General features: G+C 38.8%; 1 protein-coding gene across 1 annotated transcript in view; it reads right to left on the reverse strand.

Annotated features, from left to right (window-relative positions):
- The window catches only part of A2ML1 (alpha-2-macroglobulin-like 1), a 141,139-nt gene that overhangs the window by 57,712 nt on the left and 57,302 nt on the right, over positions 1-26,125 (reverse strand). The window contains exons 34-35 of the mRNA XM_006901763.1: positions 16,883-16,985; positions 11,590-11,631 (exon numbers count right to left, since the gene is read on the reverse strand). Of these exons, the coding sequence (XP_006901825.1) occupies positions 11,590-11,631; positions 16,883-16,985 (145 nt within the window). The remainder of the gene's footprint in view (positions 1-11,589; positions 11,632-16,882; positions 16,986-26,125) is intronic.

Raw genomic sequence — 26,125 nt, forward strand, 5'->3', positions numbered from 1 at the left:
TGTGAGATATGGATCCCATTTCAGTTTAGCAGAGGCTGGGTTTTTGAAGACTAAATCTAGAGGTAATATATGGAAGATAAGTAATTTTTTTATAGTATATCTTGGATTGAAGCTCAACATCAAGAAAACAAAGGTTCTCACCACTGTGCTGACAAGCATCATGGTGGACGGTAAAGAGATTGAAATTGTTAACAGTTTTTAGCTTACTTGGCTTCACAATCAACACAGGTGACTTGATGGCACATAACAACAACACACTTTTTGTACTTTAATTTTTCTGAAGAGACCTACCTAAGGCTGCATTACCTAGAGAAGCAAACCTAACCAAATTTTTATAAATTTGGTTAGGTTTGCTTCTCTAGGTAATGCTCGATGGGAAAGTCTGCTGTTAGTGACCTCTCCAAAGTACTGAAGAGCAATAGTGTCACTCTGGGGACTAAGATGTGCCTGATACAGGCCGTGGTCTTTACAATCACTTGCTATGCATCAGAGAGCTGGACAATGACTTGGGAGGATAGAAGGAGAATTGATGCCTATGAGCTGTGGTGTTGGAGAAGAGTATTGAATATTCCATGGACTCCTAAGAAAATGAACAGGTTCATCCTGGAGAGGCTTAAACCAGGCTACTCTTTGGAGGCAAGGATTCTGAGGCTTCATATGACATACGTTGGACAGGCTGCAAGGAGGGACCAGTCCTTGGAGAGGGACATCATGCTTGGGAGGGTGGAGGGACAGTACAGGAGGGGAAGACCCTCTATGAGGCGGATTGACTCAGTGACTGGGGTAGTGGGGTAGATGTGTCAGAGACAGTGAGATTGGCACAGGACAGATTAGAGTTTAAGACTGTTGTACATAGGGTCACTATGAATCACAGATGACTCGTAGCACATAAAACAGTAACAATATATAGAGATATAAATAGAAACAGATACAGATATAGATAAAAGATATGACTCATGTACTTCTAGGAGCCGGCATGTAATTAGGTCCCTGGCATGTAGTTGTGGAGGCTGAAAAATCCAAAGTTATCAGATAAGGTAGGTCCAAGGAACAAAAAAGCTAAGACACCAGATGCTCCTCTGAGACTGAACAATAGGCAACCAGTTCTACCAGACTTCTTATATACAGACGTCTCCAAGATTCAGGCCCTGATGAAACTTCCCCTCAACTGGTAGTTGGCTCATAGCAGACCTCTTCAAAGAAATGATTACATGACCATAAACATCATCAAAGGAGTGACCACAATAAATCTGCCAAACCAGAGAATCATAAGCAGTCAAGGTGACACATAGCTGGAATCATAACTAGACCCTTTTATAAAATGTGAACCTTTGAGTATTTTTACATGAATAAGCCTTATTTAAATAAAAATACCAGCAATTGTCAAGACTTCTGATTTACAGAAAACTAGTGCTTGCCCTTTAATATTATATAATAATTTGTCCTCTTTGACACACACTAAAAATTAATATATAGTTAGCTCCATAAATGTAAAATTTATACAATAAACTATACATATTTAAAGCCTTCAATCTGAATGAAATCTCAACATCAAGAAAATATTAATCCTCACAACTGGACCAAATTGCATCACCACAATGGATGGAGAAAAGTTTGAAGATTACAATTATTTCATTTTATTTAGATCCACAATCAGCACCCATTATAGCAGGAGTCAAGAAATCAAAAGATGTGTTGTATTGGGTAAATCTGCTGTCAAGGATTCAAGTTCTCACAGAAGACCACTTAATGGTCTTCATGGAAATCTCTAGATGTCTTGACTGATAGTATAACCAGATGAGACATTCATCAAAAGTTTCAATTACAGGGCAGCTGTAAGCCTACATGGGAACTCCAGTGGTTTAGTACATACACAGTTGCCTTACTAACCCAGAGGCTGAGCTTCTCCAGCAAATTAAATCCATCAGCAGCTCTTTGGAAGATGGGGCAATCTCCTCCCATAAGATTTGTTGTTGTTAGATGCTGCTGACTTGAGTATGACTCATAAAGACCTTATGAACAACAGACCTGAATCCTGTCCTATTCTGTGCCATAAGATTTATAGCCTTGGAATAATCTACTTCCACTGTGTGGCTTAGTGTTAAGGAGTTTCACTACCAACCCAAAGATACATGCACTAACTGCTCCATGGAAGAAATATGGACAATCTCCTGTGTGAGTTACAGCCTTTGAAAACCCACTGGTGGGCCAGCTATGAGTTGGTTCTGAGGGCACATAACAACAACAACAATAACAGTCTAATTTATAGCCTCTGTAATCCACTTAGGGTCAGCTATGAGTGGGTTCCAACTCTAAAACAATGAGAGAAAAGTGTGTAAGCCTTATTATAACTGTTCCTAAGCTTTTGTCTTTCTTTCCTATTTATTTGATACTTGCTGGGAGACAACTTATATCCCATAATATGTGCCAGCTGTGTTCCTGGACTTCCCATTGGTTAGCCTCCTCGCCAGTTAGAACTCTGGTGGCTTAGTGTCAAGAAGTTGTGCTGCAGTTCGAATCCACTCTTGAGAGGTCCCTCACAGCTGACTTTCCCAATGCAATTTGCCTCTTGATTTCCTGGCTGCTGTTACCAAGAGTGTTGACTGTGGAGCCACGTTAACGAAAACTGTTAAATGTCTCAATCTCTTCACCATCCATCCTGATGCTGCCAATTGGCCCAGTGGTAAGAAATATTTTGTTGTTGACCACTTCTTTTTGGTACAGTGAATGTGCATTCCCTCTATCTTCTTTTCAGGCTTCCTGGATCTTTCAAGATTTTGCTCATAGCATCTGTCAGTATTGCAACTTAAGACTTGAATTTGTTTCTCATTTAAGAAAGTGGACTCCATAAAGAAGAATGTAAGGGTCAGAGGTTGCCTAAGCAACCTGCATAATGTAGATGATCTTGCAGGCTGAAAGTGAGGAGGTCTTGAAATGCTTCCCACGGATGATTAAAGAGCATAGCTTTTGTCTTTGTTCTGCAAGATGAGGTTTGCTAAATTTGTCAAGGATAAGGCCTACTTCAAGAGATAACAAGTGAAATTTAGAAAACAACACCAGGGTAAAACTGATTACTATGCTCAGAAATGCTCAGTAAGCCAAAATAAAAATAAGTACAACACACCCAAATACAGGATGATAGTTCATGTAACCAGCAGAGCTATAATTTTCCAGATTGCTTATGCCCATATAGAAGGCGTTATGATAGTCTACACAGCCTGCTCTCATGAACTTCCAAAGTATGGTGTGAAAGTTGACCTGAAAAATTATGCTACAGAATATTGTACCGACCTGCTGCTTTCCTGCAGGCTTCTCAATAGGTGTAACATGGATGAGAGCTAGGAAGGCCAATTGGAAGGAACTTGAGATGAATACAATGTGGAAAACATTGGTGGCCAACCAGGTGCCTTCACCTGCTATTTGGATGCAGACCTTGCCGCAACAACTACAGGAAATAAAGTGTTTGGGGCTCTGAAGGGACCTGTGGATGGAGGCTTATCTATTCCTCCCAGTATCAAGTGGTCCCTGTTTATGATTGAGAAAGCAAGGCAATCAACACAGAAGTACATTGGAAACACACCATGGGTCAGAATGTTGCCGATTATATGCATTACCTAATGGAAGAAGATGAAGATTCTTATAAGAAACAATTCTCTCAGTACATAAAGAACAACATACCTCCAGACATAATGGAAATGTATAAGGAAGCACACACTGCCATACGAAAGAATCCAGTTTATTAGAAGAAGTGTAAGAAAGATGTTTTAAAAAGAAGAGGTAGAATCACCCCAAAATATCTCTTGCCCAGGAGAAAGATCAGATAGCTCAGAAAAAGGCAAACTTCCCCATCCTCAGGAGTGGGCTGTTGATAGTTAAACCAATTTTCTGTGAAGACTTTTTAAGATAAAGACAATAAACTTATAATTCAAGCACCACCACCACCCCCTAAAAGAGTATTGTTTTTAGTATGAATTACTTCACAACATCAAGAAGACAGAAATTCTCACTGCAAGCCAACAAGCAACTTTCAATAGGTGGCGAAAAGATTGAAATTGTCAATGATTTCCTCTTACTTAGTTCCACAATCCTAGGTACCAACAGTGAAGATATCAAAAGATGTACTGAACTGAGCAAGTCTACTGTCAGAGGTTTCTTTAAATTATGAAGAGCAATGGTGTCAGTTTGAAGACTAGGGTGAGCCTGATTCAGGCCATAATTCTTTCTTTTTAATCACTTCCTGTACATCTGAGAGCTGGACAATGAATAAGGATGACAGAAGAACAACTGATGCCTTTGAGTTGTGGTTTTGAAGAAAAGTACTGAATATCTTATGGACTGTCAAAAAAAACCCAAAACTCCAGATATGTCTTGTGCAGTCAGAGTACTCTTTAGAAGCAGATGAAAATCTTTATCTTACATACTTTGGGCATATTATTCGGAGTTGCTATTCCTCGGAAAGAAACATCATGCTAGGAAAGGTGGAGGGTCAATGATAAAGAGGAAGACCCTCAACAAGATGAAATGACACAGTAATTACAACAATGAGCTCAAGTATGTCAGAGATTATGAGGATGGCACAGGATAGGTTCATTGGGTCTCTGTATAAGTCATACTTGAAGGCACTTGACAACAGCAACAATAACAACTGCTTTCCTGCTGCTACTTCCTCAATCTCATTTCCTACTCAATCTTTGATGAACAGTGGGAGTTAAGAGGAAAGGGAAGAAAGAGAAAAGCCAGCCTGGCTAAGGGAACAAGGCTCTTAGGATCCCCGGTTCTGAGTTCTCCTTCCTGATGACCTTTTAATGTGTCTTTCTCATTCTCCTCTTCTCATTTTCTCTGGATACTCCAAGCTACATCTTTGATTTCTCACCACCTATTCTGTATCTTTGACTTCAGTCTAAATCTGTTTCCTCTAGAAGCCTTTATCTTCCACTGACTCAATATCTCCACCTGCTGATCTCTTCCCTGAACTCAACATACTAAGTTGAACACACCATTTTCCATTTTTTTTATACCTCTGCCTAAATGGATGGCATCACGTTCTTGGGCTAGAATCTTTGCCGTTTTCCAACACTCACTCCTTACTCCTTCTCTTTTGTTTAGTCACTGACAATGTATAACTTTACCTGAGCCCTGTGATATACTATGAACTTGGAGAAATGATAAAAGTTATACAAGTGTTCAGGTCTTTTGTTTGTTCATAGGGTCATTCTGAGTCATCATCTATGACTTGATGACACTTAACAACAACAACAATGAGAGAGCTCAGTGGGCCTAGTGGATAGAAAATTATGCTACCAAACCAAAGGTGGGTGACTTTAATCTGTAGCCCTCAGGCCTGGTTTTAGTTGTTTTTAGTCAAACATTCTTCTAAGTGGTATAGCACTAGTCTGTCCATTTGCTGTACAGAGGTAATTTGTAGTTATTGTGATGCTAAACACTGTGACACTGATGTGTCAAATGTGATAATGGTTACCCATGGTGGATGGTGTTTGGTGGAGCTCCCCGATTAAAACAAGCTTGGAAGCAGGAGTAGCATCCACTTCTGAAATAGCTTACTTCCAGAAACTCTATGAACTTGGAGAAACAATGTAATTTATACAAATGTTCAAGTCTTTCATTCATCGGATCATTTTGAGTCATTTACAACTCGACAGCACTTAACACCACCAACAACAACAATACCACCATACTGAATTACTTGGATAAAGTGACATGGTTTGTCCCACTTCTTAACTTTCACATGTAGCTCAATTTGCTGAAATTGGCTTCCCCCTTCATTTCCTGGCTGTTTCTTGTCTAGCTCTAACATCTGCCTAGAGAAACTCTCCTTATCCTTCTTCCCTACCTCAGCCTGGCAAAATGCTTCTTTCATGATCTTTTCAGTCGCTTGTTATGCTACTGAGAGCTGACAATGACTAAGGTTTATAGAATAATTAATGCCTTTGAATTGTAGTATTGGAAAAGAGTGCTGAATACCCCATGTTCTGCCAAAAGAATAAACAGAGAAGGAGCAGCCAGGGCTCTTCTTTAGAGGCAAAGATGATGAAGCTTCATCCCACATACTTTGGGCATGTTGCTAGGACAAGTCATTCCTTGGAGTTAGACATATTTGGAAAGGTGGAGGGACAGCAAAGGAGATCAAGAACCTCAACCACATGGGTTGACATAGTCACTGCAGAAACTGACACACTCATTGGGCTTGAGTGTGTTGGAGAGTGTAAGAGTGGCACGGAATAGAAGAGAGTTTAGATCGGTTGTTCATAGGATCACTATTAATTGTATTCCATGACACCTCGCCACAACACAATATATTCCATTAGACCTATCTAGTAACCTAGTGGTAAGGAATTGCACTGCCAACCCTAAGGCAAGAGGTTCAAATGCACCAGCTTCTCCATGGGAGAAAGATGAGCAATCAATCAACTCCTATGAAATTGACAGCCTCTGAAAATCTATTAGAGAATCAGCTAAGAGTTGGTTCCAAAAACATGAATGGCAACCAAAAAACAGTATAAACAATAATATTCCATTTAAAAAAAATAGTTGTCATCCAGAACTCACAGAGATTCCATGTGTGATAGAGAAGAATTGCTCCATTGGTTTTTTCGATGGCTGATTTTTCCCTAGTTTGCCAGATCTTTCTTCAAAGGCACCTCTGAGTGAACTCAAACCTCCAACTTTTCAGTCAGCAAGCAAGTATATGAAGGATTTGCACCACCCAGGATTCCTACAGCTTCTTGTATTGATATTTTTGGTCACTTTGTATTACAACTGTTCATTTGTTTCCTACCTGTTGACTGACATAATTTCTCTTCAAAACTTTGGAGAGATCCCTGACGGTAGACTTTCCCAATGCTATACATCTTTGATCTCCTGATGATGCCAGTTTAAAGACTAGGGTGTACCTGATTCAAGCCACAGTCTTTCTAATCACCTGCTAGGCACTTAAGAGCTAGACAATGAATAAAGATAACAGGAGAAAAATTGACGCATTTGAGTTGTGATGTTGGAGGATAGTGCTGAGTATTTCATAGAACGCCAAAAGAACAAACAGATATGTCTTGGAGAAATCGCAAACACAATGTACCTTGGAGGTGAAGCTTCATCTGACATATTTTGGATGTTTTGTTAAGAGAGGCTCTTCCTTGGAAAGGGGCATTATGTTTAGAAAGGTGGGGATTCAACAAAGGAGAGGAAGAAGAACATTGAAACACGAGATGGATTTATACAGTGTTTTCAGAAATAAGCTCAATTGTGTTGAGGGTGATAAGGGTGGTATGGGATAAGGCAGAGTTCAGATCTATTTTTCATAAGATTGCTATGTGTTGCACTTGACTTGACAACACTTACCAACAGCAACCTGTTGACCATAATCTCTTTGAGGATAGAAAATATATTTTCTTTTTCTTTGTAACTCCAGGTGTAATACAATATCTAGATGGACAATCTCCTTTAGTGTGATTAACTGCTGCTGAAAATTCTTTGGGGTGAGCTATGGGGTCAGTTCCAACTCTGGTATACAACAAAAAGTATTTCATTAAGGTTTGGACTGAGTGAAGGTAGAGGACCAGTAAAAGAGAAGAAGACTCTTAATGAGATGGATTCAAATAGTGACTGTAGCAATGGGCTCTGTGAGTCAGAGATGATGAGATAGCATAAGATAGAGCAGGGTTTAGATCTGTTGTTCATAAGGTTGCTGTTAGTCGGACTTGACTTGAGGTCACCTAACAACAACAACATATACTGAGTATTTACTATAAATAGAACAACACTATGAGTCACTTCAAGCTGAATGTCACTTAATCATTACAATCTCTTTGCTTCTCAAATATGCACAATGCTTACATTTCAGTACACAATGGAAATTTCATTCTTCTCTGGGTAATGCATGCTCAAAGTTTGGAGTTTGAGTCCGTTCAGAGGTGGCTCAGGAGAAATCTAATTTTAAAAAATTGACATTGAAAACTCTATGGGGCACAGTTCTGACACACCTCGAATTACAAAGAATAAGAATGATTTCATAACAACTAGGTGTCAATATTCGGTGCAGTTGGTAATTTAAATCCTACAATAGTCTGTTTTTTTCCATCTGAAATGTATTCAAAAGAATAAAGATGTTTTTGTAGTCATTTAATAGTATGTTCCACCCAGACAAAATTTATTAGATCTTAAGAAAGTTCTGGTGGCCTAGTGGTAAGGAGCTGTGTTGCAATCATGAAAGCATATAATTGAAATCCCCAAGCTTCTCTGTAAGAGAAAGATGGGCAATCTCCTCCTGTGCTATTAAACAGTCTCTAAAACCCCACTGGATAATCAGCTATGGGTGGGTTCTGACTCAACAGTGCACAACAATAAAAACAAGGATAAGGATCACAATCACCCCTAATTCAGAAGGGAGAAAGTTCTAATAAGAACCAAAAGCCTAAATATACCTGGAGTGGAACTTTGACTGGAAGGAGCTTTCTTGATTGATTTCTCTTTTTAAGAGGGGGAAAAAAACACTCCAAAATAAAAAAAAAAACCAAAACACAAAAACCAAACCAACAATCAAGGGCTTTTGAATGAACTTTGTTATGTATCTTCCCCATCTCCTCTCACTTTGGGGCTTATCTGAAGGTTATGGATTATTGTTAAAATGTTTATACTGTCTCCCACCCACAAATCTACCTGCCTAGCTTTGCCTTTGGGGCTCTGGTGGACTAGTCTATAGGACATAGCATTTCCAAACAAAAGGCTGCATCTCTTCTGCATCTCCACTAGCCACTCTGAAGAAGATAGGTGGAAGTTTCCTCCATTAAGATATACAGCCTCAGAAATCTGAGAGATTTGCTATGAGTCCAAATCCTCTAGATATATAACAGTGAGAATAGAAATCATAATCCACTGTCATTGTTGTCAGGTGCAGTAGATTTGAATATAACTCATAAGGAATCTATGAATAGAAGATCTGAATTCTTAGTGACCCTATATACAAGAGCAAACAATAGTAGGACTTAGCTATACAGTATTTGTAGATCATCTCATAATAAATTAATTCTCTGCAACAACGTCCATCATGGAGAACCTACTGCATGCATACTTAATTATCAGAGCCCCTCCTATATGGGTCATTTCTTGGAATTCTCTACCTTCCATTATGAATAAACATGACACTTCTTCTCACCCTAAATCTTCAGAAACAAACTGAATTCTTTTGTTCAATGGGTTGTGGGCTAGCATTACTTTGGCCCTCCGTGTCTCCCTTTGCAGAGTGTTTTCCCTGGTAAGTTTCTTTCCAAGTTTGCATAGAAAAATCTGGACTCCTCTTACTCAGCATGAGCTAAAATGCAAATTTAAGGAGTACACTGCGGACATTTCTTGGTGATCATATTTAAAGGGTATTCTAATGATAGTTTGTGCTGAGAAGTCAGAGTGAAGTCTTATTGGTTGTAATTTGTAAGTAACATTTAAGGTTTTTTCTGAGCTGCTGTCAAGATTTTTCCCCATGTCTTTGGCTTTGGGAAGTTTGCTTATGACATATCTTGGTAGCTTTCTTTTGGGAGTCTGTCCTATATGAAGTTCTAATGGGTTTCCTGGAAGGTTACCCCTTTTTTTTCTCATTACGTTGGGGAAATTCTCTGATAAAAAAAATAACAATTCCATGATTTTTTTCCTTTTTCTGTTTTAGAATTCTGTTCACATATATTTTTCTTGATGGAGTATCACATAATTTTTAGGCTTTCCTTTATTCTTTTCCCCAATTTTTCCTCATACAAACTGGTTTCAGGGGATTTGTTTTCTAAGTCACTGATTCATTGTTTTGATTTAATTATATTCCTCCTTTTTTCCTTCCAATTTATTTTCTATCTCGGAAATATCAGATTTATGCTTCTGATTTTTCAGTTCTATCTCTATAATATTTCTAATTGTATATGTTGTCATTTTGCTCTTGAATTATTTTCCTGAATTCTTTTAGGATATTGTTTGGTTTTGCCTCAATTTTAGCTCTTTGAAGGTCTTAACTATGTAGGTTTTTTGTTCCTTATTTGATATCCTTAATACCTGTTCTTCAAAGAACAGATTGTGTTGTGGTTGTAAAAGTGACCTTGTTCTTCTTTATTTTAAACATTATCTTCTGCCATCTTTTTTTATTTTTAATTTTGTGTTAGAAAAGAAACTGTCTGTTGTTTATGAGACACTTCAGGGATGTATTTATTTGTTGGTTTTGTATTGGTTTTGATAATTTTTGTTTTGCTATATCCAGGCAGGCAAGATGAACAAATGTTCCTTGGTTGCTGGCTTTCTTACACCTGGCTCTGGAAAGGTGGAGTTTAGATATAGGTGTCCATTTGCTGGTTGTGAAGAGTAGCTGCAGGTGAGCAGTGCTTGGCTGAAATTTGAAACACAGGGGTAAATTTTGTTTCAGGTTCAGAGGATGACTAAAGGCAATAGACTCACAGGTTCTCTCAGTCAGACTAGAACACTATTTTTGTTCCATATTTCCCGCTGCTCGACCCAGAACCTTCTACTGTGATCCCTTCTAGAGTGGTCAGGATCATGAAAGTTGAGGTTCATGTGGTCTCTTAGTCCTGTTGAACCATTATTTCTATATATTTTGCTTCCCTCTCTTTTGTTCTGATCATCATCTTTAAACAGAACATTTAGTATTGATATAAATGTATGTGGATCAAAGTAGAAGGATTTTCTTTCAAACTTTTTGCTTTTTGGGCTATACCAAAAGCCTTTAATCACATCTCCCCTTAGATAAAACTTCCAGGAAGACAGCTTTAGCTTCCCTAGATCATTCTTTACCTCTCCCCTCTGGCTAGTCCCCTGAGTAGTTCAGTTAATAACTAATCCACCCCTTTCTACTCCATGATCTTCCCCCTATAATCCTTCCTTCGTGTGATTATTCATGTTTCATCAGACCAACCTTTTCATCCCAGAATCTATGCAACAATAAGGTAGTACAATACAGCTAAGGTTGAGGCCTGATCATTTGTTAACTATACATTTATTAATCAGAGAAATAAAACCATTTGATCAAATAAATGGTGCTTTATTCAGAAGAGTAATACTCTGCCCAGTAAGGTCATAAGGCATTCATTTCCTCATCTTTCCAGCTTTTAGCCTGAAAAAAAAGAACATATCATGACATTTAGAAGGTCTTTATATTTACAGAGGGCTTTTGCCACAAGAGATGTCAAGGAACAAAGGAGAAATCCTCACAAAAGTAAAGTGAGATGATGAAGAGTTATCTCAAAGGAATGGAATCAGATAACTTTTTCTTTTCAATATTTTCATATAATGGAGATGTATTATGCATAAATAATTAGGAAAATGATCTATTTTTAATGTGGTAAGAAAAAAAGCATAGCTTTTACTAAATCACACATAACCCTTCACACAAATGCCTCTATTAACATTTTTATATGAATTTGGGGGATGATTATTCAAGAGGACAGGACAGATAAAGGAGAGCTCAATTTTTATTTAAAAATATGCTTTCAAAGTACAATAACAGAAATTCAAAAGAGGGTCTCTGCACCTTCTGAATACCACCACCCTACCCCATGACCCTACTTTTCTTTCTGTGAGGCTCACCTTGTTCACAGGGATCAGAATATTGTATCGTTGCCTGCTCATCTGTAAAACGAAATGGCACATATCATTCCATTGAGGACTGGCTATAATCACACAGGAACACTTCATAGAAGTACACCACTTTAGCTCTCTGCAGAGGATCCTAGCAAAGGGAGCTCTGTGGTGCAGTCTATAAAGTGATGAATTGCTAACTCGAAGGGTCCTTACAGGTTGTGAATACATTAAAAATTATAGTAGGTTTCACAAGACAGTGATTGTAAAAATAGAAGGATAATTAGTAATATCTGAATAAAAGTCCAAAAGAGAAAGGGGAGGGGGACAGGGGAATAGAAGGTATTATTGTTGTTAGGTGTTGTTGAGTCGAGTATGACTCATAGCAACCCTATGAACACCCAAACTTATCCCTGTCCTATTCTGTGTCGTCCTCATTACCTCTGACACCCCACTGCACATTACTGAAGCCACAGTGTCAATCTGTCTCATCGAGGTCTTTCTCCCCTTCACTGTGCTTCCATGTTTCCAAGCATGATGTCCCTTTCCAAGGAATAGCCTCACCCAGCTACATGCCCAAAGTAGGAAAGATGAAGATTTGCCATCTTTGTTTCCAAGGAGCACTCTGTCCACACCTTTTCCAAGACATATCTGTTTGTTCTTTTGGCAGTCCATGGGATATTCAGTATTCTTCTCTAGCACCACAATTCAAAGACATCAATTTGTCTTCTGTCATTCTCATTCATCGTCCTGTTCTCTGACACATAGCAAGTGACTGAGAAGACCATGGCCTGAATCCGGTGCACTTAGTCTTCAAACTGACATCATTGTTCACTTTGGTGAGGTCCTGACAACAAAGTTGCCCAATGCAATCTCCTGATTTTCACTACTGTTGCCATGGGTGTTGATTGTTGATGTAAGCAAGTTTAAATCATTGCCAGCTTCAATCTTTTCTCCATCAATCACGATGCTAACTGTTGGTCTCGTGGTAAGGATCTTTGCTTTCTTGAGGATGAAATGTAATCCATATCAAAAGCTGCAACAGATGTTTCATATCCTTCTCAATTTCAGCAAGCAAAGCTTTGTCATCTGTATAACACAGGTTGTTGATAAGTCTTCCTCCAATCCTAAAACCACATTCCTCTTCATAGAGTTCAGCTTCACATATTATTTGCTCAGTATCAAGACTGAACAGGTATTTGAGAAGGATACAATTTTGATGCACATCCTTCTTGATTTTAAACCAGGCAATGTTCCCTTGCTCTGTTCACACAACAGCCATTTTTGGCCTACATATAGGGTCTGTATTGTTGTTTTTGTTATGTGCCGTCGAGTCGCTTGCGACTCATAGCGACCCTATGTACAACATCCCTAAACTCCGCTCTGTCCTGTGCCAATCGCACTGTCTCTGACCCTCCCATCCCAATTATCCCAGTCACTGAATCAATCCACCTCATAGAGGGCCTTCCGCTCTTGCGCTGTCCCTCCACCCTCCCAAGCATGATTTCCTTCTCCAAGGACCTGTTTCTCCTCACAACTTGTCCAAAGAATGTTAGACGGAGCCTCAGAATCCTTGCCTCCAAGGAGCCACCCAGTTTAACCCTTTCCAGGACAAATCTGTTTGTTTTCCTAGCAGTCCATGGTATTCTCAATACTCTTCTCCAGCACCACAGCTCAAAGGAATCAATTCTCCTTCTATTCTCCCTGGTCATTGTCCAACTCTCTGATGCAGCCTACAATATGGATTGAGGCTCAATGTCAAGAAGACAAAGATTCTCACCAATTGGCAGCATCAGGATAGATGGTGAAGAGATTGAGATTGTACACAGCTTTAGCTTGCTTGGCTCCACAGTCAACAGTCTTGGCACCAGCAGCCAGGAAATTAAAAGGTGCATTGCCATGGGAAAGTCTGCTGTTAGGGACCTCTCCAAAGTACTGAAGAGCAATGATGTCTCTCTGGAGACTAAGGTGCGTCTGATACAGGCCATGGTCTTCGCAATCACTTGTTATGCATCAGAGAGTTGGGTCTGTATTAGCACAATTAATATGTTCTGCGATTCCTATTCTTCTCAATGTTAGCTATAATTTGTTGCAATCCACCCAGTCAAATGGCTTTGCATAGTCAATAAAACACAAATAGGCATTCTTCTGATACCTTCTATTTTCAGGCAGGGTCCACCTAACATCAGCAAGAATATCTCTGGTGCTGCGGTCTCTTCTAAAATCAGTTGGGACTTTTGGTAGTTTCTTGTCAATGTACTTTTCTAGTCATTTTTTAATGATCTTCAACAATATTTTGCTCACATGAGATATAAATGATATTATTTGATAATTTTCACATTCTGTTGAATCACCTTTCTTGGGAATGAGGACAAATATGGATCTCTTCTGGTCAGAAGACCAGATAGCTATCTTTTTTTTTTTTTTTCCAGATAGCTATCTTGCAAATTTCCTGGCATAGATTGGTGACCACATCCCAGCTTTATCTGGGAGTTTAAACACATCAATTGGTAGTCCGTCAATTCCTGGAACTTTATTTTTTTGCTACTGCCTTCATTGCTGCTTGAACTTCATCTTTCATCACCTTTAGCTCTTGTTCATATAGTGCTTCCTGAAATTTTTCAGTGTCAACTAATTCTCTTGATACAGCAATTCTGTATGTTGCTTCTATGTTCTTTTGAAGCTTGCTGGATCATTCAAGATCATGCCCACAGCATCTTTCAGTACTGCAACGCCAGGTTTGTGTTTATTTTCATTTATTTCAACTTAAGAAATGCTGAGTGCTTCCTTTTTTATTTTCTGACTCCAGTTCATTGCACATTTAATTATAATATTTTGTTTTATCTTCCCAAGCTGCCCTTTGACATCTCCTGTTTGGCTCTTTATTTTTGCATCTTTCTTTTTTATGACCTCTTGACTCTGTCATTCAATTTTCATAGTCTTTTCTTTCTTCTTTGTAATGATATTTTGCTTTTTTCCTGGATAATATCTCTGATGTCCTCCTACAGGTCCTCCTGTCTTCGATCGTTGATGCTCAATGCCTCAACTCTGTTCTTAATGATTCTTAAATTCAATAGGGATAAATTCAATAGGGATAAATTCAAGGTCCTATTTTGGCTCCTGTGGAGTAGTTTTCATTTTCTTCAGCTTCAACTTAAACTCGCATTGAGTAATTGATCTGTCCGACAATTGGCACCTGATCTAGTTTTTATTTCAGATATGGAGCAGAAATCACTAGGATAAAAGAGTTTGGTGGGTGATGGGTGTTGAAAAATTAGGAAAGACTCAATGGGGACCTGAAAAGATGGGCTAATAGTAATTATAGACCAGTGGTAATTAATTTTACTAAACAGTGTACATGAGTGACCAGTCTGAAAGTAGGAATGTGTGAAGTGCAATGTACATGAATGATACACAATATACACAAATGTTGTGTGCAAACCAAAATAAAACTAAAAAGTGGAGAAAAAAATTATAGTAGACTTCAATCACTAAAATTTGCCACCTTCTAGAAAATCAGAAATGAATGGTCTAGTGAGTTTGTCATAAATGTATTGAGAATATTTGTTCTTTAGAGAAACATGATCTATTATGTTGTTTTTATTTGATCCTTGTTATATGCCATTCAGTTGACTCCAATTCACAGTCACCCTATGTAAAGCAACACAAAAGAAGAGCTAAAGTCTTTTTGAGTCATGGGGTTTTTATAGACTGTTGTTGTTAGGTGCCATGGAGTTAGAAACAACTCATAGCTGACCCTTCCAGCAGGTTTTTAGAGGTAATAAATCACATTGGGTGGGGAAGATTGCCCATATTTAGGAGCTAATGGATTACAACTGCCTGTCTTGGTGTTATAGATTGCATCATATTAAATACTTCAAGTGTTCATAGGGTCACTATGAGTCATAGTCAACTTGATGACACATAACAACAACAACAACAACAACAACAACAGTCTTGTCTCATGTGCTTTGGGCATGTTGTTAGGAGAAGCCAGTCTTTGGAAAAGGACATCATGCCTGGAAAGGTGGAGGAAAGAAAGGAAAGTGAAAGAGAAGAAGAGCTTCAACAAGTGACTGTAGTAACGGGCTGGAGTATATCAAGGATGGTGAGGATGGCGCAGGAAAGGGTAAGATTCAGATCTGCTGTTCTGGGTTCTGGGGGTTACTATGAGTAGTAATTGCTTCAAAGGCACCCAACAACAACAACAGCAACAGAACAGTATAGAAGATAGGGAGCTCCTTTGGCATAGTCGTTAGAGAGCTTCGCTACTAAGCCAAAGGTGGAGACTCTCTAGCAGTTCACATCCCCGAGGGGCTCTCTGAGAGAAAAATGGGCAGTCTCCTCTCAATTTACAGTCTCCAAAAGCCAGCTGGAGTTTAGATTATGAGTCAGTTCCAACTCGATGGCAATGAGTGAAAGTGTAGAAGAGAAAGGAGCCCTGCTCACCAGATTTCAGGAGAAGGAGGAGCAATCTCCTCCTGTACCAGTCAGATCCGATTTGATGGCACACACACACAAAATAATAAAATAAAAAAATTTTAAAAAAAGAAAGGAGCCCTGGTTGCACAGGGCACAACATATTGTGCTGCTAACCAAAAGGTCAGTAATTTGTTCCACCAAGTGTTCTAAATGGGAAGGATGAGTAGTCTCTTCTTGTAGAGATTAATACCTTCAGAAACCTGATGTAGGTTCTCTGTGAGTCAGAAATGATTCAGTGGCAATGAGTTATGGTTTGAGTTCATGTAGGAGACTTTTTAAAAGTGGTGTAAAATGGAATGAAAATGTTTTAGTGGATTAGATAATGTAAGCCAACTACTGGGTTTGGGAAGGAATACTCTGAAAATTAAAGATTCTAAGAAGAATGAGACAGGGCTCCGTTGGGGGAGGCAGGTTAAGAGAGCAGTTATCCTTCTGTGCTTACAATAATGATCTTATGAAGCATTTGTCCTTATGAGACTGAGTTCACGCAGCATAATGCTCTCCAACATGTATGGGAGCTCAGGGAGGGTGGGGGGTGGGGTGAAAGGGTGAAAGGGTGGTAGCAGAGGGGTGAGGATGGGTAGAGGCTAAAACACAGGGTTGCACAGTTTGAAGGGTGGAGAGAGGTGGGAAGGAAATGGGAAGTATCTGGGGAAAAGACAGGGTGAGCAAGGTCCAATGGTGATTAATTTTATAAAATATATTTCATGTGAATGATTGTATGAAGTACAATGTGGATGAAGAATAGTGTGAAACACCATGTCTGCAAACTTTATAAGCAAACAAACACACAAGATCGGGTAGTAGTCAGATCTCTCACCTGGTAGGTAGTAGTCATAGACCTTGATGGCTGCTGGTTTCAGATTGGTGACCAACACACTTTGGTTGATGGTGAAGGTATAAGCCTGAGTCTCCTTACTAAGCTATGGAGAAGATAGCAGAAATACGATATGAAAATGAAAATAGTATTTATATAACGTGGAGATTACATCGATTCCTGGCATTGTTTTAAAATTTTCTGAAACTCTTCTACCTGTGTCTTCTACCTATGTTAATAAAGCATAGGGATTTGCTTTCTGCTGACTTCTTGGCTCTTCTTAACCTGTCATTCCTTAAGTCTGCTTATGAAAAGTATTATTCTACTCAAGATCAATTCCAACCTATTTTAAAGGGCCAAATGGAATAGAGACTGCTATTTTATTCCCACGGTTCTGTGCTCCCTATTGGTTTTCCTTTTCTCATCATTCAGGTGCCACTTACTCTGAGACACTTTCACTGATTGCCTTATTTTTAAATAATCGCAGCACTGGCCCATTTGCCATCATGTCTCTCTGTCCCTTTACCCTTCATAGCACTTAAAACTACTCAAATCACTACTATAGATAGATAGATAGATAGATAGATAGATAGATAGATAGAGATATATAGAGCTAGAGCTAGAGCTAGAGATGATAGAGATGATAGAGGTGATATAGAGATATAGAGATAGAGATAGTGTATATATATAGTATATATGTAAATATATATTCACTACTATATATTATGTAAATATGTATATATTTACATAATTATGTGTTATATAACATCTGTCAGATTGCATATATACCTCATGTTTCCAATCCCCATGAAACCCATTATATTAAAAATGAAAGGTTTATACAAAGATTCATAATAATAAATAGATGTTGCTTTGTGATACACAACAAAATAGGGATATTATTATTACTGTATTGTGCTAAAATATTTTAATATGTCCCAAAGTATTTCTTTAATGCTGTCTTATGTATAGAAAGGTATACTGCATACTAATAATATATACTAAGACAAGCATTTTACTAACTGACGTTAGATACAAATCATACATAACTGTTCTCACTTAGGTACAAATTTGACAAATTTAGGGGAAGCACTCTTTAGTAATATGATAACTGCTTCTATATAACATGGTATTTGTGAAAATATCCAAATCATATAACATCCTATTTCACAGAACATACTGTAAACAGTAAGTAAAGTACAGCACTACATATGTGTACACACTCATACACTGAATATATACATTGTTGTTAGATGGCATCGAGTTGACTACAATTCACAGACACTACGAACAACAGATTGGAAGTTCGCCCTTTCTTGTGCCATCATCATGACCTTTGCCGTGCCCAAGCTCATCATTACAGTTTCTATGTCAGTCCATCTTGTTGAGGATTTTTCTCTTTCTCTGACCTTGATTTTCCAAGCATGATGTCTTTTTACAAGGAAGCATGCCTCCTGACAACGTGCTCAAAGAATGTGAAATAATAGCCTCACTGTCCTTGCTTCTAGATAGCACATTGGTTGCATTTCCTTCAAGACAGAATTGTTTGGTCTTTGGGCAGTCCAATCCCTGGCATATTCAATATTCTTCACCAACACACAATTCAAAGTCATCTATTCTTCTTCAGCCTCCATTATTCTTTGCTCAGCTTGCAAATGCATAGGAAGCAATTGAAAATATTTGGTTTGAATCAGGGATTCCAAGATGGTGGTGGTGGAGAAAGCAGTGTGAGGACCTGAAGGAGCAGCAAGCTGCATAGAAACAGCCCCCTAGAGGGACCGTCACAGCACAGAGATCGAAGCAGCACAATGTGGACAGTAGGAATTTGAGTCACAAAATATTTGGCTTGAATCAGGTACACCTTAATCTTTAATTTATATCCTTGTTCTTTAAGATTGTAAAGAGATACTTGACAGGAGATTTCCCCAATGCAACATGGATTTTAGAATTTTTTTTTTCTCATTAAAATTTGTTTTAATGGATCTCAAATTCTGTGACAAACTTTTGGTCAAGTTGTTTCCATTTAAAAAGTACTGATTGTAAAAACGTAAAACTGCCACACGAAAAAGAAAACAACTGGTCCACAAAGCATCCCTTTCTATTTGAAGGTTTTATGATGCATTGTTATCATTAACTATTCTTTTACTATTAAATTGAAATGGCCAATAGAGATTAACAGTTCTGAGACCATTCTTCCACACCTGATTAAGACTGGGTGGCAGGTGTTATTGGTAATACTCATTTAGCCTTCTGAGCTTTCTGAGCAGACTTGGTGACCTTGTCAGCTCCAGCAGCTTCTTGTCCACCGCTTTTATGAGACCCACAGTAACAGTCTGTCTCATGTCATAGACAATAAAAACAACCCAGAGGAGGGTAGTCAAAGAAGCTCTTCCCACACATGGGCTTGCTAGGAACCACATCAACAATGGCAACATCACCAGACTTCAGAAATTTGGGGCCATCTTCCAGCTTCTTACCAAAATGGTGATTAATCTTCTCTTTAAGCTCAGCAAATATGCAAACAATGTGATCTGTGTGACAATCCAGCACAGGTGCATAACTAGCACTGATGTGGCCAGGATGGTTAAGATGATCACCTGAGCAGTGAAGTCAGCTATTTCTATTGGTGGGTCATTTTTGCTGTCACCAAACAACATTGGCATGTCAAACATCTTTCACAGAGATGTTCTTAAAGTTGGAAGCCAACATTGGCACCAGATAGAGCTTCATTCAGAGCTTCATGGTACATTTCAACAGACTTTATTTCAGAGGTAACATTGACTAGGCAAATGTGACCACCATGCCAGAGCTTGAGAATACCAGTCTCCTCTCTGCCCACAGGGATAGTACCAAAACCATCACTCTTGGGTTTTGGGGTGTTTTTTTAAATATTTATTTTCTTTTATATTTCCTATTAATTCATTTTTGCACATTTTCCTCCCTGCCCACTCCTCCCCCAGTTCACTTTTCTCTTTGAAAAAAAAATTCTTTCATTGTTATATACCACCCCCAGTCCACTTTACTATGCAACTCTTGTTCTGGACTCTTGTCATGCAAATAATGCCTAGTCATATATTCCTTTTAAACAGTTCTCTCCATCATCTGTTTCAATGCAGTATACATCATTTATTCCCTCTCTTCTTAGTTTCCCCCCAACCCCATGTCAATCCTGTTTTATAACAGTGGCATTATACAGTATTTGTCCTTTTGTGACTGAGATATTTCACTTAGCATAATGTCCTTCAGGGTCATCCATTTTGTATAATATTTCATAAGTTCCTTGCTTTTCAATGCTGCATAATATTCCATTGTGTGGATATACCACAGCTTCTCTATCCATTCATTTGTTGATGGGCACTTGAGTTGTTTCCAACTCTTTGCTATAATGAAAAAAGCAGCAATAAACATGTGTGTGCATATATCTTTCTGGGTGGCAATTCTGGTTTCTTTGGGGTATATTCCCAGTAGTGGAATTGCTGGGTCAAATGATATTTCTATTTCCAACTTTTTTACAAAGTGTGATACTGCCTTCCATAGTGGTTGCACCATTTTACACTCCCACCAACAGTGAATAAGGGTTCCAGTTTCTCCACAACCTTGCCAGTATTTGTTGTTTTCTGTTCTGTTAAATTTTGCTATTGTTACACAAAAACCAGCTCAAAGTGAATCAAGGACCTAGGACTAAAACCAAGGACTATAAGTTTCATTAGACAAAAGCTTGGAAGAACTCTAGAAGCCCTTATCTACAACATGAACAGTCTTCCAAACATCCTAAAAAACCTACAACAAGGAGAGGATAAAGCAGATGAATGGGACCTTGTAGGAATCAAATCCCTATGCACATCAAAATCTCCAACAGGGTAAAAAAGGAAAGTCACAGACTGGGAAAAAAATATTTGGTAATGCCATGTCTGATAAGGGAATTATATCTAAAATATATAGACACTCAAGCACCACAACAAGATAAACAACCCAATTGCAAAATGAGCACAAGATATGAACAGACACTTCACCAAAGAAGACATTCAGATGGTGAACAAACACAGGAAGAAATGTTCAAAATCCCTAGCTCAAAGAGATGCAAATCAAAATAACCACCGGTCTTGTAGACTTCCTGGAGAGGCAGACACAGGGGCTGGCTTATCAGTTGGACGAGTTGGTGACCGGATGCAATCCAAAGCTTCAAGCAGTATAATTCCACTGGCGCTACCATCCTTCTGGTTGATTTTTCATTCCTTGAATCAAGGCATATTAATTAACATTTGGCTCTAGCTTGTTGCCACCATTCCAACCAGAAATTGGCACAAAGGCTATTGTGCCAGGGTGGTAGCCAATATTTTTTATGTAGGTGCTGACTTCCTTAACTATTTCCTTCTATCTCTTCTGGCTGTAGAGTGGCTCAGTGGAATCCATTTTGTTAACACCAACAATTAGTTGCTGCACACCAGTGTGTAAGCCAAAAGGGCATGCTCATGGGTCTGCTCATTCTTTGAGATGTTGTTATTGTGTACCTTCGAGTCAGAACCGACCAATAGCTGACATTCTGGTGGGTTTTCAGAGGCAATTAATTGCATGGGAGGAGATTGTCCATTCTCCCCAGCAGAGCTGCTAATGGCCTTTGAACCACATACCTTTGGAATTGCAGTGCAATTAAGATACCAGCCTCAGATTCACCAATACCAGCAGCAACAATCAGGACAGCGCAGTCAGCCTGTGATGTACCTGTAATCATGTTCTTTATAAAGTCTTTGTGCCCTGGGGCATCAGTGAAGGTCATATTATACTTGCTGGGCTCAAATTTCCACAGGGAGATATCAGTAGTGATGCCACGCTCATGTTCAGTTTTCAGTTTATCCAAGACCCAGGCGTATTTGAAGGAGCCTTTTCCCATCTCAGAAGCTTCCATCTTGAATTTCTCAATGGTTCTTTTGTCAATCGATCAGGTGACTACTAGTGATGGACTTGCCTGAATCTACATGTCCAGGGAGATGAAGATGTTGATATGGGTCTTCTCCTTTCCCATGTTGGCCTAGGTTTTGCATTGCTATTCACCAACACCTGTATTCTGGTGACAAACCCACTGTGAAAGACTGGGTTTTTTGTTTGTTTGTTTAATTTCTTGACTGTTGCTGCTATGGGTGTTGATTAAGAATCCAAGTAAAATGAAATTAACAAAAATATATAACACATATACACCATACATGTGAATATGTGTGTATATATATTTGTGTTAGTTCTTAAAATTCCATATTTCTTATATCTTTGCTAGAATATAAGTCTCACAAAGGCAAAGACCATGATCACTTTTTTACTACTCTATCTTCACCGTTTAGAAAGATGCACATCAAAATATTATTACTATTGCATTGTGCTAAAGGGGGCTCTGGTGGCCGAGTGGTAACAAGCTTTGCTGCAATCCTGAAGCCATGCTGTTTGAATCCACCAGCTGCTTTATAAGAGAAGTATGGACAATCTCCTCCTGGGCTATTAACTGCCTCTGAAAACCTGCTGAAAGATCAGTTACAGGTCAGTTCCAACACAATGGTACACAACAGCCACAACAACAAGTTTGTTAAAGATATTTTATGGCTCTCTGATGGCCTACAGGTAAGGAGCGACACTGCCAACCCAAAGGCATGCAGTTTGAATTGACCAGCTGCACCATAGGAGAAAGATGGGCAATTTCCTCCCATGTGATTTACTGCCTCTAAAATCCCACTGGAAGGCTCTGACTAGATGGTACCTAACAACAACAACAAAGAAATTTTTGTGTGTCTGGAAGTGTTTCTTTAATGCTTTGGGGTCATTTTCATAGTTTAAAAAGTCATTACTACATCACTTTTGAAAACCAATGTGGTGAGTGAGACTAATATCCATACGCATACAATGAAGTCCAGGGAATAGCACTGTTATTCAAATATATGCACCAATAACTCAAGCCAAAAATAAGGAAATAAAAGATTTCTACCAACTTTTGCAGAGATTGATTGAACAAGCAATAAAGATGCATTCATAATAATGGGTGACTGGAAGGCAAAAGTTGGGAAGACAGAAGAAAGATCAGTAGTTGGAAAACATGGACATGGTGACAGAAATGAAGCTGGAAATCGAATGATAAATTTTGTACAATGATATATTCATTTCAAATACTTTTTGTAAAAAACATAAATGTAGACTATACACATGAATTTCACCTGATGGAATGCATAGGCATCAAATCAATCACATCTTTGGAAAGAATCACTGGAGAAGCTTGATATCAGCTGTGAAAACTAGGCCAGGTGCTGATTGTGAAACAGACCACCAACTACTTATATGCAAGTTCAAACTGAAGTTAAGAAAAATTCAATCAAATCCACAGGACCCAAAATTTGACCTTCAGTCTTTCCCAGCTGAATTTCAAAACCATCTCATGAGCAGGTTTGAGGTCTTGAACACTAATGAGTGAAGACCAGATGGGAGAATATCAAGAATATCATCCAGGAAGAATGAAGAGGGTCATTACAAAGACAGAGGAGGAAGAAAAGATCAAGATGGATGTCAGAAGAGACTCTGAATATTGCACTAGAGCTCCAAGAAGCCAAAGCAAAGGGAAGAAATCAAGAAATTAAGGAGCTGAACAGAAGATTTCAAAGGGCAGTGCGGGAAGACAACGTAAAGTATTATAATGAAATGTGCAATGAACTGGAGTCAGAAAATCAAAATAGCCGAACTCACTCAGCATTTCTTAAGCTGGAGAACTGAAAAACAAATTCAAGCCTCAAGTTGCAATCTGCTTTGGGCAGAATATTAAATGATCCAGGAAGCATTAAAAGAAGATAGACAGTACAGAGAGTCACTGCACCAAAAGGACTTGGCAGGCACAGAAGAATTTCATGAAATAACGTCTGAGTAAGAGCCTGTGGTGATGAAGGAAGAAGTTCAAGCTGCTCTGAAAGAATTAGCAAAAAACAAGGCCCCAGGAATTGATGGCATTCCAATTGACATATTTTAGCAAACAGACACTGCCCTGGATGTACTCATCAAGTTGTGCCAAGAAATTTGGAAGAAAACCACGTGGCCCCTGACTGGAAGAGACCTAAAAGTTGTTCTCATTCCAAAGAAAGGTGACCCGACAGAGTGAGGAAATTATTGAACAATATCATTAATATCACATGTAAGCAAGATTTTGCTGAAAATTATACAAAATTGGCTTGAACAGCACATCAACACAGAACTCCAGAAGTGCAGGCTGTGTTTAGAAGAGGCCGTGGTACTAAGGATATTATTTATAATTAATGTTAAATGGATCTTAGCTGAAAGCAGAGAGTACCAGAAGAATGTCTATTTGTATTTCATTGACTTTGCAAAGGCATTTGACTGTGGATCACAACAAACTGTGGCTAACTCTGAGAAGACATTCCAGAAAACGAGATTATGCTTATGTGAAACCTATACTTGGACCAGGAGGCAGTCATCAGAACAGAGCAAGGAAACACTGCATGGTTCAAAATCAGGAAGGGTGCATGCCAGGGATGTGTCCTATCTTCATACCTTTTCAATCTGTACATAGAACAGATCATCTGGGAGGTTGGACTATAATGAATAGAAATGTGACATCTGGATTAGAGGAAGACTCATCAACAATCTGAATTATGCAGATGACACAACCCTGCTTGCTGAAAGTGAGAAGGGCTGAATCGCTTGCTACAGAAGGTCAAGGATTGCAGTCTTCAATATGTATTGAAGCTCAACATCAAGAAAACAAAGATTCTCACCACTGGGCCAATTGGCTGAATCATGATAGATGGTGAAGAGATTGAGATTGTTAACAGCTTTAATCTGCTCGGCTTTACAATCAACACTCTTGCTACCAGCAGCCAGAAGATGAAAAGAAGAATTTCACTGGGAAAGTCTGCTGTCAGAGACTCTACAAAGTACTGAAGAGTAAAAGGTCAGTCTGGAGATTAAGGTGCACCTGGTCCAGGCTATAGTCTTTGCAATTATTTGTTATGTGTCAGAAAGCTGGAAAATGACTAGGGATAATAGAATGCCTTTGATGCCTTTGAGTTGTTGTGCTGGAGAAGAATGTTAAATATAGCACGGACTGCTTGCTAGGAGAACAAACAGGTTTGTCCTGGGGAGAGTGAAGCCAGGCTGCTCCTTGGAGGCAAGGATTCTGAAGCTTCATCTGACATACTTTGGACAGGTTACAAAGAGGGACCAGTCCTTGGAGAGAGGCATCGTGCTTGAAGTGGTGGAGGGACAATGCAAGAGAGGAAGACCCTTGATGAGATGGATTGATTCAGTGGCTGGGATAATGGGGGTAGGTGTGTCAGAGACAGTAAGACTGACACAGGATAGAGCAGGGTTTAGGGCTGTTGTACACAGGGTTGCTGTCAGTTGCAAGCGACTTGACAGAACATAACAACAACATACTATATGCTAAGATAAACATTTGACTAATATTAGTTACAAACTGTACTTACTTGGGAGTTCTGGTACAAATTTTACAGATTTACAAAAGCAACTCATTGGTAATATGGGGACTGGTCTGAAGAAATAATTGTTGAATGAATGCAGACACTAATTAACATGACAATAAAATAAGATTTATGATACAAATATATGCATGAAGTTATAAATAATTTGAAGAGATTTCCCAAATTCTTCAGGAACAGTAGTTCTCAAAATAAGTGAGTATAAGAATTTCCAGATATATTCACACAATGGAATACTATGCTGCATTGAAAAACAAGGAACTCATGCAATATTATTCAAAATGGGTGACCCTGGAGGACATTATGCTGAGTGAAGTATCTAAGTCACAAAAGGACAAATACTGCATGGTGCCACTGTTGTAAAACAGGACTGACATCAAGGTTGGGGGGAGATGGAGAAAGGTGGGTTCAATAATGTGTACTGCATTGAAACAGATGAGGAAGAAAACTGTTTAAAAGGGATATGTGATTAGGTCTTTTTTGTCATGACAGGAGTCCAGAGTAAAGGCTGCATAGTGGAGTGGACCAGGGCGGGGGGATTGTAAAACAATGAAAGAATTTTTCTTTTGATTTTGCAAGAAGGGAGTGTACTGGGGGTGGGGGGGAGTAGGGTTGCGAGGGGATAAAAGTGCAACAATGAACGAATGGAAATCCAAAGTCTCTGTAAATTTTCATTGAAATTAATAATAAAAAAATGAAAAAAAGGCAATATGATGTGACAACAAAAAGAAAATTGAAGAATTATATAATGGATATGAGAATAGAA

Source organism: Elephantulus edwardii, unplaced genomic scaffold (assembly GCF_000299155.1).
Source record: "Elephantulus edwardii isolate Elephantulus edwardi_28Jun2011 unplaced genomic scaffold, EleEdw1.0 scaffold00342, whole genome shotgun sequence".
NCBI lineage: Eukaryota > Metazoa > Chordata > Mammalia > Macroscelidea > Macroscelididae > Elephantulus > Elephantulus edwardii.